The following is a 17,238-nucleotide window of genomic DNA, read 5'->3' as shown; positions in this document are numbered from 1 at the left end:
AAAAATGTCATTATGCAGCACAAAACACTATGACATTTTAATTTTGTACATTTTTCTCTATATTTTTTGCCATTTTTTTTTTTAGTGGTTACTCAAGGGTTTATCAGGTACAGCTTAAAATTTATACTAACTTAATTGCAGTGAAATAAAGAAGTATTCTTAAATAACTCTATTTTGATTCCTTTTTTTGTGCCATTGTTATACTTATTACATCATTATGTGTTGCAAACCTAACAGTAGGTTGTTATACTTAGTATTTTATGTAATTTAATGTTTTTAGAGAAGCTGAGAGAAGAAAGGAGAGCAAATATACATTTACAGTTTGCTTCATTAACATTCTTATTTATGATTGTGTTTTTTTCTTCATTTATTTCTATGGATTTGGGACACCATCTCTTGTCATTTCCTTAGTCCAGTACAGCTTTGCTTCCACCTGCCTCCTGTGGGCTGATACTGTCAAATATATTGTGAGTTTTATATGTTATAGACCCAACAATTCAATTATATGCATATTGGCAGGTTGTAGTGGCTCATGCCTGTAATCTCAGCACTTCGGTAGGCTGAGGCGGGTGGACCACTTGAGGTCAGGAGTTCAAGACCAGCCTGGTCATCATGGTGAGGCCCCATCTTTACTAAAAATACAAAAATGAGCTGGGTGTGGTGGTGCATACCTGTAATTCTAGCTACTCAGGAGGCTGAAGCACAAGAATCACTTGAACGTGGGAGGTAGAGGTTGCAGTGAGCTGAGATTGTGTCCAGCCTGGGCAACTGAGTGAGACCCTGTCTCAAACAAACTAACAAACAAACCCAATACAGTACAAAAATATGCATATTGTTTTATAAGTTGCCTTTTAAATCAGTCAGGAGAAGAAAAGAGAAATATGTAATGATACTGTTTTTATATGTACCCACATAATTTCCTTTGTTGACTTTCTTTTTTTGGTTTGGAATTGAAATATGGTTTTGGTGAGTTTCTTTCAACCTGAAGAGCTTTCTTTAGTATTTCTTTGCTTTTTTTTTTTTTGGAGACAGAGTCTCATTCTGTTGCCCAGGCTGGAGTGCGGTGGTGCAGTCTCTGCTCACTGCAACCTCCGCCTCCCAGGTTCAAGCAATTCTCATGCCTCAGCCTCCCGAGTCCCTGGGATTACAGGTATGCGCCACCACTCCTGGGTAATTTTTTTTTGTATTTTTAGTAGAGACAGGGTTTCGCCATGTTGACCAGGCTAGTCTCGAACTCCTGACCTCAAGTGATCCAAACCCCGCCCACCCAGCCTCCCAAAGTTCTGGGATTACAGGCATGAGCCGCTGTGCCTGGCTAGCATTTCTTATAAAATGGATTTGCTAGCAAAATTTTCTTGGGTTTTGTTTATCTGGAAATGTTTGTTATTTTTATTTTTGAAAAATAACTCTCCTTTATATAATATTCTTAGTTGAGGCTGGGCGTGGTAGCTCATGCCTGTAATCCCAGCACTTTGGGAGGCTGAGGCAGGTAGATGGCTTGAGCCTAGAAGTTTGAGACCAGCAACATGGTGAAACTCTGTCTTTACCAGAAAAATACAAAAATTAGCCAGGTGTGGTGGTATGCATCTGTAGTCCCAGCTACCTGGGAGGCTGAGGTGGGAGGATGGCTTCCGCCCAGGAGGTGGAGGTTGCAGTGAGCTGAGATCGTGCCACCGCGCTCCAGCCAGGGTGACAGAGCCAGACCCTGTTTCAAAAGAAAAAACAATGTTTAGTTGACAGATTTTTTTTCTTTGAGCAGTTTGAATATGTCATCTCACTGCATTTAGAATATGTCATCTCACTGGCCTTCTTGTTGCTGGTGAGAAGTTAGCTCTTAATCTTATCGGGTTTCTCTTACATAGGATGACTTTTTCTTGCTGTTTTCAAGATTTTTTTTCTTCAGTTTTAATGTTTTGACTGTGATGCGTCTTTGTATGGATGCCTTTGTATGTATCCTGCTTGGAGTTCACTGAGTTTCTTGGATATGTAGGTTAATGTTGTCCATCAAATTTGGAATACTTTTAGCCATAATTTCTTCAGATGATTTTCCTTTTCCTTTCTATCTTCTCCTGGTACTCATTATGCATATGTTGGTACACTTAATGTTTCCCATATTCCTTTAAGACTCTGTTCATTTTTTCTGCTTTCTCCTCTCCCTCTTTCAGATTGCATAGTCTTTATTAATCTATTCATGTTTGCTGATTCTTTCTTACGCCAGCTTGGATATACTGTTGATCTCTCTAGTAAATTATCTATTTTAGGTCCAGGTTTGGTGGCTCACGCCTTTAATCCTAGCACTTTGGAAGGCCAAGGCCAAGGAAGGAGTGTTATTTGAGTTCAAGAATTCAAGACCAACCTGGGCAACATAATAAACCCCATTTTAGTTACTGCACTTTTTTTTTTTTTTTTTTTTTTTTTTTTTTTGAGACATGTTCTTGCTCTGTTGCCCAAACAAGAGTACAGTGGCACAATTACGGCTCACTGCAGCCTTGACCTGGGCTCAAGCAGTCTTCCCACCTCAGCCTCCCAAGTAGCTGGGACCACAGGCATGTGCCATCATCCCTGGCTAATTTTTGTATTTTTTTGTAGAGACAGTGTTTCACCCTGTTGCCCATGCTGATCTCGAACTCCTGAGCTCAAGTGGTCCTCCCCTCTCAGCCTCCCAAAGTGCTGGCTTTATAGGCATGAGCCACTGTGCCTGGCCAGTTATTGTACTTTTAACTCCAGAATTTTCATTTGGTTCTTTTAAAAATAATTTTGTCTTTATTGTATTCTCTACTTAATGAGACATTGGCATCATGCCTTTTACTTCAAGCATGGTTTTTGTTTTTGTTTTTACCATATTTATAATATTTGCTTTGAAGTCTTTACTTATTTCAATAGCTGGACCCTCTCAAAGGTATTTCTTTTTATTTCTTTTGCCTGCTTTCCCCCCTGTGTTTGAGACATACTTTCCTATTTCTTATATGTTTCATAATTTTTGTTGAATCTTGACATTTTGGGTAATATATCAACTCTGAATATTGATTCTTCCCTTATCTCCTCTATGTTATTGATTCTTTCTTGAAAATTACTCAGAATACTTAAGATTGTACCTACAGTTAGAATATTGATATTAGAAGTGTCTATAATTAAAAACTTAGGTTCTGGCCGGGCGCAGTGGCTGATGCCTGTAATCCCAGCATTTTGAGAGTCTGAGGCAGGAGAATTGCTTGAGGCCAGGAGTCTGAGACCAACCTGGGCAACAGAATAAAACCCAGTTTCACCAAAAAAATTAAAAAATTAGGCAGACGTGGTGGCACTCACCTTGTAGCCCCAGCTACTTGGGAGGCTGACTTGGGAGGATTGCTTGAGCACAGGAGGTTGAAGCTGCAGTGAACTAGATCCCAGCCTGGATGATAGAACAAGACCTTGTCTCAAAAAAAAAAAAAGACTTGGGTTCTATAAAATCCAGTTTGTATGCTTAGTGATCTCTTTCCATTTGTCCTGGCAGTGCATTGTTTGTGAATAAATGATGTTTCCATATGAATGAGGTATTATCACAGTTAGACATTTTTGTAAATCCTGAGGCCTTTGTCTTTTTATTTTAAGTAATTTTATTTTATTGTAATTTTTTTTGAGATGGAGTCTTGCTCTGTTGCCCAGGCTGGAGTGATGTGGCACAGTCATAGCTTACTGCAGCCTCAAACTCCTGGGCTCAAGCGATCCTCCTGCCTTGGCCTCCTACAGCATTGGGATTACAGGCATGAACCACCACAGTCAGCCATTTCATTTATTTTATTTTATTTCATTTTTTTAGAGACAGAGTCTCACCTGGTCAGTTGAGCTAGAGTGCAGTGGCACAGTCATAGCTCACTGTGGCCTCAAACTTTTGGGTTCAAGCAATCTTTCCATCTCAGCCTTCTGAGTAGCTAGGACTACAGGCACATACCATCATGCCTGGCTTTTGTCTTTAATATGAAGGTTGTATATAATGGTTTTTTGTAATATAATAGTTTTAGTTAATGAATAATACTTCTTCCTTTTAGGTTACACCTATGTTTGAGGATTGGACTACTATTGATTGGTATCGATTTTTCTGTTTATGGGAGAAGTTGCCAACTTCAATGAAAAGGGTGGCAGAGCTAGTGGGAGTTGAAGAGGGGTTCTTGGCCCGTTGTGTGAAAGGAAAAGTAGTAGCCAGAACTGAGAGACAGCATCGACAAATGGCCATCCATAAAAGGTAAACGTCAAGGTCTCTGGGCTCTCCGGTATTTAACACAGTGTCTTGCATGTAGTAGACGCCCAGTTTATTGTAGTCACTTTCATTGTCAATAAAATCAAAATTTTGGCAGAGTATAAGATTTTTCAGTTTTCTTTTTTTTCATTTTCTTTTTTTTTTAATTTTGAAATGGAGTTTTGTTCTTGTTGCCCAGGCTGGAGTGCAATAGTGCAATCTCAGCTCACCGCAACCTCCGCCTCCCAGGTTCAAGCGATTCTGCTGCCTCAGCCTCCTGAGCAGCTGGGATTACAGGCATGTGCCACCATGCCTGGCTCATTTTATATTTTTAGTAGAGATGGGGTTTCTCCATGTTGGTCAGGCTGGTCTTAAACTCCTGACCTCAGGTGATCCACCCGCCTCCGCCTCCCAAAGTGCTGGGATTACAGGCGTGAGCCACCACGCCCAACAAGTTTTCTATATTTACTAAATTTATTGGTATTTTAGTTTCTTTCTGCAGCTCACAGTTTAGCAGCCATTATATATAAAGACCTTATCTTTTAAGGTAGAATATTTAATTACCTCTCTTTTGTAAAGAAGGTGTTGATCAGAAGAACCACCAACTTACTGTGACTTCACCTGGGGTTATGCTTTATATCATACTTAAAAGTGATTCATTACCAATAGAGGAGAAGAGCTAATTAAAAGATTCAGGTGGAAAAATTGGTACAGGCTGTTAGCTTCTTTGAAATATAATGAAATTGGCTGGGTGCAGTGGCTCACGCCTGTAATCCCAGCACTTTGGGAGGCCAAAGTGGGCGGATCACTTGAGGTCAGGAGTTCGAGACCAGCCTGGCCAATGTGGTAAAACCCTGTCTCTAGTAAAAATACAAAAATTAGCCGTTTGTGGTGGTGTGCACCTGTAATCCCAGCTACTTGGGAGGCTGAGGTGGGGGAATTGCTTGAACCCAGGAGATGGAGGTTGCAGTGAGCCAAGATTGTGCCACTGCACTCCAGCCTGGGCAACACAGTGAGACTCCGTCTCAAAAAAAAAAAAGAAATAATAATGAAATGATTTTTCTTAAAAAACAGTCTCTAATATATTATTTATAATATGGTTAAGTATAAATTTTATAAGGATTTATATACTTGGATTACTTTTGCTACCGTTGCCTTTCAAATCAAAATTGGATGCTATATTTATATTGTCATTTTATTGGAGTAATGATATACATGTAGCTGTATATCAAGTTATCTTTTTAATTTTTGTGTCATCACATTTCTTGAACCAAGTCTCATTTCTTGTTAGCAGCAGTTTTGAATATGGGCAGGTTTTTGTTATACAGACATTAGTTCTTTACTGTAGTACTAATGCATGTCAAAACTTGCTTTGCAAGCATTGATCTCAGCCTTTGTCCAGTAATCCTATTTTCTATTAAGAATCTCACCACAATGTATTATATAAGCCCTCTGTTGCCTTTCCAGTTCTTAGTCATTTTTCAACACACTGTATCGCCTAGTAGGCGTGAAGGATCTCTTACCACGCTTTTGATGATTTATTCCCAGGTTTTTCACCAGTCTTGTGCTATTAGATTTAATCAGTGAAGTTCCCTTAAGGGAAATAAATCAGAAATATGGATGCAATCGTGGGCAGATTCAATCTTTGCAACAGTCAGCTGCTGTTTATGCAGGTCAGTTAAACAAAGGGTTTCACATTTATTTAATACTGTGATTTGAGGTCGAGTTAAGATTACTTTTTTTTTCAAATTCCATTTTATTATAGGCTTCTTTAAAAGTGCTAAAATTTTGTACAGTTCTTGTCATCATCAGAAAATTCAAAACTATGGCTCCTCAGGGCTCAGTACCATGTTACAGAGGATTGAATGTCTTGGCCTCTATTCCTTAGCAACCTGCTGACTATCCTCCTTTCTGTTTTCCTTTTCTTTTTCCTGTTGCAAGAAGAAACAGAAACAAAGTTCTCTGTGGTCTCCCCTTTCTCATTAAGGTACTGATTGCCGGGCGTGGTGGCTCATGCCTGTAATCCCAGCACTTTGGGAGGCCGAGTCGGGTGGATCACGAGGTCAGGAGTTCAAGACCAGCCTGGCCAAGATGGTGAAACCCCATCTCTACTGAAAATACAAAAAATTAGCCAGGTGTGGCGGTGGGCGCTTATAATCCCAGCTACTGGGGAGGCTGAGGCAGAGAATTGCTTGAACCCGGGAGGCAGAGGTTGCAGTGAGCTGAGATCGCACCACTGCACTCTAGCCTGGGTGACAGAGCGAGACTCTGTCTCAAAAAAAAAAAAAAAAAGGTACTGATTAATACATATTGTTGAGGAGAAGGACGGAAGATGGAGAGGGATTTCTGAACTCCTGTCTGACTGTTATAAAAATGATCTAAGGAAGCACTGGTCTGCCTTAATGTATTAAACCCTAAGCAAACGAGAAATTCTGGGTCTGATTTTACTAAGGAATCCTTACAAGCCCTTAAGAAGGAAACTATGGGCTACAAGAGGGTGTGTTATATGTATAATAGGTTTCATCGTGAAGATATGTGCTTAGGAGGGAGTACTGCGGGGAAGATGAGAAGAGATAGTGGTAGGAAGGGAGGCACTCACTTTTTTTTTTTTTTTTTTTTTTGAGACAGAGTCTCGCTCTATCTCCCAGGCTGGAGTGCAGTGGCGCCATCTCGGCTCACTGAAAGCTCTGCCTCCCAGGTTAATGCCATTCTGCTGCCTCAGCCTCCCGAGTAGCTGGGACTACAGGTGCCCGGCACCACGCCCGGCTAATTTTTTTTTTTGTATTTTTAGTGGAGATGGGGTTCCACTGTGTTAGCCAGGCTGGTCTCGTTCTCCTGACCTCGTGGTCCACCCGCCTCGGCCTCCTAAAATACTGGGATTACAGGTGTAAGCCACCCGCGCTCGGCCGGGAGGGACTCACTCTTAGACTCACTGGTATCAAAGATGAAAGACTGCCTCTAGGGGTTTATGTTCTTGTAGGGAAGTGTAACAAAATTTTAATTCAACAAATGTCTTTATGACATGGCACTTGTTTTGGTTTCTTTATTCCAAGACAGTGCAGCTATTGAGCTCAGCAACCTTTCTTTGAAGAAAATGCGGGTGGGAACTTCACTCTTTCTAGTTCTCTCAGCACTTGAATATTTAAACCAACTCTTGTTTTCCTCCAGGTGGAAAGAGTCCCTTACTTTTTTTTTTTTTGAGATGGAGTTTCTCTCTTGTTGCCCAGGCTGGAGTGCAATGGGACGATCTCGGCTCACCACAACCCCCGCCTCCCAAGTTCAAGCGGTTCTCCTGCCTCAGCCTCCCGAGGAACTGGGATTACAGGCATGCACCGCTAATTTTGTATTTTTAGTAGAGATGGGGTTTCTCCATGTTGGTCAGGCTGGTCTCAAAGTCCTGACCTCAGATGATCTGCTCGACTTGGCCTTCCAAAGTGCTGGGATTACAGGCGTGAGCCACCGCGCCCAGCATCTTTACATGTTTTTTTTTTTTTTTTTGAAAATTTGTATTATTTTAATTATTTTTATATACAGAAAACTCAACAGTGTACATTTAACCCAGTTTAGTGGCAAGTTCTTTAGCCTTTGCCTTTTCGAGCTTGGTGATACGAGCCACAGACTTAGGACCCAGGACGTTGCCGCCCCAGTGACGGTGGGTCTCATCCTATCTGTCGTTGTAATTGGTCCTGATAACTTCCACCAGCTTAGCCAAAGTGCCTTTGTCTTCCGAGTTCACCTGTGTGAAGGCGACAGTGGTGCAGGTCTTCCTGTGGACTAGACGTCCCAGTCTTGCCTTCCCCTTGATAATGCAGTAAGGGACCCCCATTTTACGACACAGGGCAGGCAAGAAGACAACCAGCTTGATGGGATCCGCGTTGTGTGCAGTCACCACCAGCTGAGCTTTCTTGTTCTCCACCAAGGTGGTGACGGTGTTAACTCCTGTTCGAAGGACAGGTGGTCTCTTGGTGGGGACGTCCCCTCTGCCAGCAGCTTTCTTCTTGGCCCAGGCCAACAGCCTCTGCTTCTTCTCTTGCTTTGACTCTGGTCTGTACTTGTGGGCCAGCTTAAGCAGCTGAGTAGCTGTTTGGCGGTCCAGGGCCTGGGTGAACTGGTTAATCGCAGGAGGCACTTTCAGCCGCTTATAGAGGATGGCTCTCTGCCGCTGCAACCTGATATAGGGGGGCCGTTTCACAAAGCGGGTGAGGTCTCTTTTGGGCTGGATGTCCTGTCCAGTGCCAAAATTCTTAGGCCTTTTCACAAACGGGATTCACCACTTTCTTAGCCTCCTGCTTCTTCACGACAGCAGGGGCGGGGCCGGAGCCACCTTCTTTCCCTTGGCCTTCTTTCCTTTCGGCATCTTGGGCGGCGGGAAGAGAGAGACCTTTACATGTTTTTAAGAGTTCTCTTTTGCTTAAGAAAGAGAGAGAGAGAGGAATGAATTAGGGTGAGGGCTTCTTGTTTGTTTTGTGTTTATGTGCTCTGCCTCAGTTTTCATGTATTAACTTGAGGATTAAGAATAAATAAGATGACATTTAATGTCATCTCATAAAACTTAGCACATTTATTGTCCAATTAGTTAAGGCTCTTAATATATATCTGCTCCCTTGTTAACTTACACCTTGGGCCTTGTTAAATCTTACAATTTGGCAGGGAAAAAACAAAAGAAAATATAAATACATCTAAAGAAATGGAGAATTCGTCTGTAAAAAAAATTGAATTCAACAAATATTCTATGAATGTTCTAGGGATGATTACAGTATTTTCCAACCGTCTGGGCTGGCACAACATGGAACTACTACTTTCCCAATTTCAGAAGCGTCTTACGTTTGGCATCCAGAGGGAGCTGTGTGACCTGGTTCGGGTATCCTTACTAAATGCTCAGAGAGCCAGGGTTCTCTATGCTTCTGGCTTTCATACTGTGGCAGACCTTGCTAGAGCAAATATTGTGGAGGTGGAGGTGATTCTGAAAAATGCTGTGCCTTTCAAAAGGTAAGAAAATACCTTTACCTACATGGGCTTATGAAATAAAAAAAAAAATCATGTCAATTTTAAAATAATAGATAATGTATTAAAGTTATTTTTCTCTTAAATAATCTTATTACATACTTGGTGTAAGTGGAAGAAAATATGGCTACTTTTTCCCCGTTGCAGATTACTTTTTTTTTTTTGAGAGGAAGTCTCACTCTTGTTACCCAGGCTGGAGTGCAATGGTGCGATCTCGGCTCACTGCGACCTCCACCTCCTGGGTTCAAGCGATTCTCCTGCCTCAGCCTCCCGAGTAGCTGGGATTATAGGCACCCACCACCAGGCCCAGCTAATTTTTGTATTTTTAGTAGAGACAGGGTTTCACCATGTTGGCCAGGCTGGTCTTGAACTCCTGACCTCAGGCAATCCGCCTGCCTCAGCCTCCCAAAGTGCTGGGATTATAGGCGTGAGCCACAGTGCCCGGCCGCAGATTACTTTTTATTTTGTATATTTAAAAAATAATACATGACTTAAAAACATTCCTGCTAGAACGTCTGAGTGGGGCTGGGCACAGTGACTCACGCCTGTAATCCCAGTACTTTGGGAGGCTGAGGCTGATTGTTTGAGCTTAGGAGTTCAAGACCAGCCTGGGCAACATAGCAAGATCTCATCGCTACTAAAACTGAAAAAAAGAAAAAAATAGCTGGGCATGGTGGCATGTGCCTATAGTCCCAGCTACTTGGGGATGTGAGGCTGGAGAGTTGGTTGAGCCCGGGAGGTCAAGGCTGCAGTGAGCCCTGATAGTGCCACTGAACTCCAGCCTGGGTGACAGAGTAAGATCGTGTCTCAAAAAAAAAAAAAAAGAACTGAGCAAAAGTTTGGTATCAATGCTTTCTGCTTTGCTAAATTTTGATTTTGATCTGCTTTGATGGATATTGATAATTTTGATGTGATTTCATTATATATCTCAGGCTCATCTTACACTTTAGGCAAGAGCATTTTAAAATACATTCCTCTGAAATGTTCTTTGGAATGCTAGTGTCCCTCAAAACAATTTGTGAGAAGATTCCTTGATTATTTTTTTGTGTGTATGTCTGAATAACCAATTTATTGAACGGGCTAGACTCAGTATATAAATCAAGGAATAGCTTAATTATTTTTTCTACCACTGTTTTTTGAACTCAGTCTTATATGAAATCTCAGGCAGATTCTATAGGTATTTAGTTACTTTCAGGTACTAACAACCAGTTTTATTTTCAGGTATTAAACAATTTGTTTTAGATGGAAGCATCAATCTCATTTCCAATTAGTGTTTCTTCCCTCCCACTCAGGTCTGAGACCTTAACCTGTGTGGGAAGGGATGGGGTATAGTATTTTACTATCCTCTTTGCTCTTGCATATCTCTTGCCCATGGAAGACAATTTTTCCACAGACCGGGGGTGGAGGTGGTGGTGGGGGGTGGTGGAGATGGTTTGGTTTTAGGATGAAACAAAACAATTAGATTCTCATAAGGAGCACGCAACCTAGATTCCTTGCATGTACAGTTCACAGTAGGGTTTGCTGCAGCTGATCTGACAGGAGGCGGAGCTCAGGCAGCAATGCTCCCTTGCCTGTAGCTCACCTCCTGCTGTGCGGCCCAGTTCCTAACAGGCCATGGACTGGTACTGGTCTGCATCTCGGGGGTTGAGGACCCCTGGTTTAGACTTTTAACTGGCCACTTGGAATCTGTCCACACTTGCACGGTTTAGAGGTCAGTCAGAGATTTGGGCAGAGTTTATATAAGAATTACGAGTTGTTCCTCTCTAGTTATCTGTTCTAGACTGCCTTAAATTTCCAACTAATGTAGTTACTCTTAACTCTCTTCTGACTTCTGTCAATCAGTGAACTCCAGGTTTTTATCTAAGTTTTTAGCCAACCTACAGGGTGCTGACTGGGCCCTGCCTTCAGGTAAAAAGTGAAAATTAACCCACTGCCATTTTCTTTCTTCCAAGTCTCAACCCCCCTCCAATTTCTGCTTTCTTTTGTTCATTTTCTAGTCCCTTCATATATTTTGCCCAGAGTTTATATTGTGTATTGTACAGAAGCATTCGTTTTCTTTCTTGTCTTGTCTTTTTTTTTTGTGACAGAGTCTCGCTCTGTCGCCCTGGAGTGCAATGGCGTAATCTCGGCTCACTGCAACCTCTGCGTCCTGGGTTCAAGCAATTCTTCTGTCTTAGCCTCCCAAGTAGCTGGGACTACAGGCACATGTCACCACACCCGGCCAATTTTTGTATTTTTAGTAGAGAAAGAGTTTTACCATATTGGTCAGGCTGGTCTTGAACTCCTGACCTCAGGTGATCTACCCACCTTGGCCTCCCAAAGTGCTGGGATTACAGGCATGAGCCACTGGGCACAGCCTTTTAAAAAATTTTTTTAATGAGACAGGGTCCTGTTCTGTCACCCTGGCTGGAGTGCAGTGGTGTGATCTTGTCTCACTGTAACGCCTCCTGGGTTCGAGTGATTCTCATGCCTCAGCCTCCCAAGCAGCTGTAATTACAGGTACCCGCTACCATGCCTGGCTGATTTTTTGTATTTTTAGTAGAGACAGTGTTTCACCATGTTGGCCAGGCTGGTCTCGAACTTGTTGCCTCAAGTGATTCGCCTTCCTCGGTCTCCCAAAGTGCTGGGTTTACAAGTGTGAGCTACCGCGCCCGGCCGGATGTTTTTCAATGAAAGTTTTATGGCTTTCACTTTTTAAAAGGCTTCTACTTAAAGAATCTGTCTTAGTGAAGCCTTCCTTTATTATGCCGTTTAAAAACTACAGAACCACCCACCCCTTTCTGGTGCCTCATTTTTGTATACAACTCTTATCACCAGGTAATATAGAATGCATTTTAAACTTTTTGTTTATTTTCTGAATTCCCCAGCTAGAATGTGCCATGAGAGCAGATACATTTCTCTCTCTTCTTCATTGTTATTTTTTCAGTTCCTAGTAACAGCTCAGATTGCATGTTTAATAAATATTTGCCTTACGAATGAATGAATTCATTTCTGTCTTTTCCCATCTCCTTGTGTAGTGCCCGGAAGGCAGTGGATGAGGAAGAGGAAGCAGTTGAAGAACGTCGCAATATGCGAACTATCTGGGTGACTGGCAGAAAAGGTTTAACTGAAAGGGAAGCAGCAGCCCTTATAGTGGAAGAAGCCAGAATGATTCTGCAGCAGGACTTAGTTGAAATGGGAGTGCAATGGAATCCATGTGCCCTGTTACATTCTAGTACATGCTCATTGACTCATAGTGAGTCCGAAGTAAAGGAACACACATTTATATCCCAAACTAAGAGTTCTTATAAAAAATTAACATCAAAGAACAAAAGTAACACAATATTTAGTGATTCTTATATTAAGCATTCACCAAATATAGTGCAAGACTTAAATAAAAGTAGAGAGCATACAAGTTCCTTTAATTGTAATTTCCAGAATGGGAATCAAGAACATCAGAGATGTTCCATTTTCAGAGCAAGAAAACGGGCCTCTTTAGATATAAATAAAGAGAAGCCAGGAGCCTCTCAGAATGAGGGGGAAACAAGTGATAAGAAAGTTGTTCAGACTTTTTCACGGAAAACAAAAAAGGCACCTTTGAATTTCAATTCAGAAAAGATGAGCAGAAGTTTTCGATCTTGGAAACATAGAAAGCATCTAAAGCGATCTAGGGACAGCAGCCCCCTGAAAGACTCTGGAGCGTGTAGAATCCATTTACAAGGACAGACTCTGTCTAATCCTAGTCTTTGTGAAGACCCGTTTACCTTAGATGAGAAGAAAACGGAATTTAGAAATTCAGGGCCATTTGCTAAAAATGTATCTTTGAGTGGTAAGGAAAAAGATAATAAAACATCATTCCCATTACAAATAAAGCAAAATTGTTCATGGAACATAACACTAACTAATGATAATTTTGTGGAACATATTGTCACAGGATCTCAGAGTAAAAATGTGACTTGTCAGGCCACTAGTGTGGTTAGTGAAAAGGGCAGAGGAGTAGCTGTTGAGGCAGAAAAAATAAATGAAGTGCTGATACAAAATGGTTCAAAAAACCAGAATGTTTATATAAAACACCATGACATCCATCCAATTAACCAGTACCTGCGAAAGCAATCTCATGAACAGACAAGCACTATTACCAAACAGAAAAATATAATAGAGAGACAAATGCCCTGTGAAGCAGTCAGTAGTTACATAAATAGAGACTCAAATGTTACTATCAATTGTGAAAGGATAAAGCTTAATACAGAGGAAAATAAACCAAGTCATTTTCAGGCATTAGGAGATGATATAAGCAGAACTGTGATACCCAGTGAAGTACTTCCATCAGCTGGAGCATTTAGCAAATCAGAAGGCCAGCATGAGAATTTTCTAAATATTTCTAGACTACAAGAAAAAACAGGTACTTATACAACAAACAAAACTAAAAATAATCATGTTTCTGACTTAGGTTTAGTCCTCTGTGATTTTGAAGATAGTTTCTACCTGGATACTCAGTCAGAGAAAATAATACAACAGATGGCAACTGAAAATGCCAAACTAGGAGCAAAGGACACCAACCTGGCAGCAGGGATAATGCAGAAGAGCTTAGTCCAACAGAACTCAATGAACTCTTTTCAGAAGGAGTGTCACATTCCTTTTCCTGCTGAACAGCACCCTCTAGGAGCGACTAAGATAGATCATTTGGACCTTAAGACTGTAGGTACTATGAAACAAAGCACTGATTCACATGGGGTTGATATCCTGACTCCAGAAAGCCCGATTTTCCATTCTCCAATACTATTGGAGGAAAATGGTCTTTTTTTAAAAAAGAATGAAGTTTCTGTTACTGATTCTCAATTAAATAGTTTTCTTCAAGGTTATCAAACACAAGAAACTGTGAAACCAGTTATACCTCTGATTCCTCAAAAGAGAACTCCCACTGGTGTAGAAGGAGAATGTCTTCCAGTTCCTGAAACAAGTTTGAATATGAGTGATAGTTTACTATTTGATAGCTTCAGTGATGACTATCTAGTAAAAGAACAATTACCTGATATGCAAATGAAAGAACCCCTTCCTTCAGAAGTAACATCAAACCATTTTAGTGATTCTCTGTGTCTACAAGAAGACCTAATTAGAAAATCAAATGTAAATGAGAATCAAGATACCCACCAGCAGTTGACTTGTTCCAATGATGAATCTATTATATTTTCAGAAATGGATTCTGTTCAGATGGTTGAAGCTTTGGACAATGCGGATATATTTCCTGTCCAAGAGAAGAATCATACTGTAGTATCTCCTAGAGCATTAGAACTAAGTGATCCAGTACTTGATGAGCACCACCAAGGTGATCAAGATGGAGGAGATCAAGATGAAAGGGCTGAAAAATCAAAATTAACTGGGACCAGGCAAAATCATTCATTCATATGGTCAGGGGCATCATTTGATCTAAGTCCAGGACTGCAAAGGATTTTAGATAAAGTATCCAGTCCTCTAGAAAATGAAAAGCTAAAATCAATGACTATAAACTTTTCTAGTTTGAATAGAAAAAATACAGAGTTAAATGAAGAACAAGAAGTTATTTCAAACTTGGAGACAAAACAAGTGCAGGGAATTTCATTTTCTTCTAATAATGAAGTAAAAAGCAAGATTGAGATGCTAGAAAACAATGCCAATCATGATGAAACCTCATCCCTCTTACCTCGTAAAGAAAGTAATATAGTTGATGATAATGGTCTCATTCCTCCTACACCCATTCCAACATCTGCTTCTAAGCTGACATTTCCAGGGATTCTTGAAACACCTGTAAACCCTTGGAAAACTAATAACGTTTTACAACCTGGTGAAAGTTATTTATTTGGCTCACCTTCAGATATTAAAAACCACGATTTAAGTCCAGGGAGTAGAAATGGGTTCAAAGACAACAGCCCTATTAGTGACACAAGCTTTTCACTTCAGTTATCACAGGATGGATTACAGTTAACTCCAGCCTCAAGCAGTTCAGAAAGTTTGGCCATAATTGATGTAGCAAGTGACCAAAATCTTTTCCAAACCTTCATTAAGGAGTGGCGGTGCAAAAAGCGATTTTCCATCTCACTGGCTTGTGAAAAGATTAGAAGTTTGACATCTTCTAAAACTGCTACTATTGGCAGTAGGTTTAAGCAAGGTAAGAATTTTTTTAATTTTATTTTTTCATATTTATAAACTACTTAGTAGACTGAGATAAGAGTTAGATTTCTCAATGTTAGATATTAAATATAATCTATTCAAATTGTAGTATGTATCTCCTCTGTGGGTTTATGTGTAGAACAGCCTTATTTATTCAGCATACCTAAATTAATTAATGATAGTTGCCCTCCAGTATAAGAGGTGCATGTAATATATATTAGCATAAAAGTTTATAAAAATAAAGATAATACATATTTTGAATATGAATGTGACATTTCTTTTATGGTATATTAATGTTGTAACATAATGGTTTTTATTAATCACCAGTGCTCATGAATTCTTTTCTTTTTTCTTTTTCTCCTTTCTTTCTTTTCTTTTCTTTCTCTCTCTCTCTCTCTCTCTCTCTCTATCTCTCTTTCCTCTTTCTTTGTCTTGTTCAGTTGCCCAGGCTGGAGTGCAGTGGTGTGATCTTGATCTTCGCTCACTGCAACCTCCACCTTCTGAGTTCAAGCAATTCTCCTGCCTCAGCCTCCCAAGTAGCTAGAAGTACAGGCGTGTGCACCATGCCCAGCTAATTTTTGTATTTTTAGTAGAGATAGGGTTTCACCATGTTGTCCAGGGTGGTCTCAGACTCCGGACCTCAAGTGATCCACCTGTGTTGGCCTTTCAAAGTGCTGGGATTACCGGCATGAGCCACTGCGCCCAGCCTCATGAATCATTATTATTATTTTTTAGACAGAATCTCGCTGTTGGCCAGGCTGGAGTACAGTGGCATGATCTCGGCTCACTGCAACCTCTGCCTCTTGGGTTCAAGCAATTCTCCTGCCTCAGCCTCCTGAGTAGCTGGGACTACAGGTGCATGCCACCATGCCTGGCTAATTTTTTATTTTGTATTTTAGTACAGATGGGGTTTCACTGTGTTAGCCAGGATGGTCTCAATCCCCTGACCTCGTGATCCACCCGCCTCGGCCTCCCAAAGTGCTGGGATTACAGGCGTGAGCCACCATGCCCGGCCTCATAAATTATTTTCTATTAAATTGTAATATCCTTGTTTGCTTATGTAATTACAAAATTACATTGCTAATAGGAGCTTTGTTCTTCACAGTGTACATTAGCTACATTTTCCAAGATTTATCTTGAGTAGAACTTAGACCTCCATGATAGTCATGAATTGTATACTGAAATGTTGCTTCCAAAACCTTGCCGAGCTCTTCCAGGTTTTGAGAGAGTTGAACCTTTTGGTCAAATAAGGCTATGTATATTCCTGTCTTATTGCGTGAGCTCTGCCTTCTGGATTGTGGGGACCAGTTGTAGTCAGCTGTGGAAATCAGGTGTTTGATTAGATTTATTAAACCTTGCTATTTTATGAATTAATTTGTTCATAAAGGTTTGAGTATTGGTCTGATTTTCAATTCATGAAGCAGATGTGTTAACCACAACTTTTATGTACTTTTAGTGTTGAATAGCACTTTCCATTTTTGATGTAACAAACAAAATTGAGCACATTTTCTGTATCAGGCTATATAATAGAGGCTAGAGGGATAAAAAAGTTCACCTAAATTTAATAAATATGTACTAAGTTCCTATGTGCCAGTTATTTTCCTGCTACTAGGGATATAATTATCAATAAGACGGATTGATTCTTGACCTTTATAAAATTGGAGATACATTATTTTAGGAATAAAACATTGACTCTAGATACAAAATTATGCTTCTTCACTAAGGAGTAATAGTCTTTATTTTTCTGGAGTTTCTTAGCTAAGAATTGCTGAATTTGCTGCAAAATATTTGTAGTATGCAAATGATCTGTATTTTTGTTTGAGTTATAAAATTTGAAATGCAGCCTCCCTTTCTTGACGTTAATCATTATAGATTTATTTTAACAAATCCTT

At 40.5% G+C, this 17,238-nt stretch overlaps 1 protein-coding gene and 1 pseudogene across 20 annotated transcripts in view; one reads left to right on the top strand and one right to left on the bottom strand.

Annotated features, from left to right (window-relative positions):
• The window catches only part of POLQ (DNA polymerase theta), a 113,125-nt gene that overhangs the window by 41,885 nt on the left and 54,002 nt on the right, over positions 1-17,238 (top strand). For 18 of the 20 annotated variants that reach the window (XR_010155309.1, XR_010155306.1, XR_010155308.1 and 15 more), the window contains 4 exons: positions 4,029-4,222; positions 5,765-5,889; positions 8,962-9,205; positions 12,238-15,344. Coding sequence is in view for 13 of the 20 variants with exons in the window: in XM_001165150.7 (XP_001165150.3) it covers positions 4,029-4,222; positions 5,765-5,889; positions 8,962-9,205; positions 12,238-15,344 (3,670 nt within the window). In the remaining 7 variants the exon portion in view is untranslated. The remainder of the gene's footprint in view (positions 1-4,028; positions 4,223-5,764; positions 5,890-8,961; positions 9,206-12,237; positions 15,345-17,238) is intronic. The other 2 variants (XM_063806145.1, XM_063806144.1) reach the window with 1 other exon arrangement.
• On the bottom strand, positions 7,729-8,579 carry LOC107970739 (large ribosomal subunit protein eL8-like; annotated as a pseudogene).

This window comes from Pan troglodytes, chromosome 2 (genome assembly GCF_028858775.2).
Source record: "Pan troglodytes isolate AG18354 chromosome 2, NHGRI_mPanTro3-v2.0_pri, whole genome shotgun sequence".
Classification (NCBI taxonomy): Eukaryota; Metazoa; Chordata; class Mammalia; order Primates; family Hominidae; genus Pan; species Pan troglodytes.
Note: the sequence above shows the minus strand (reverse complement) of the source record. Positions and strands in the feature narration are given on the sequence as shown.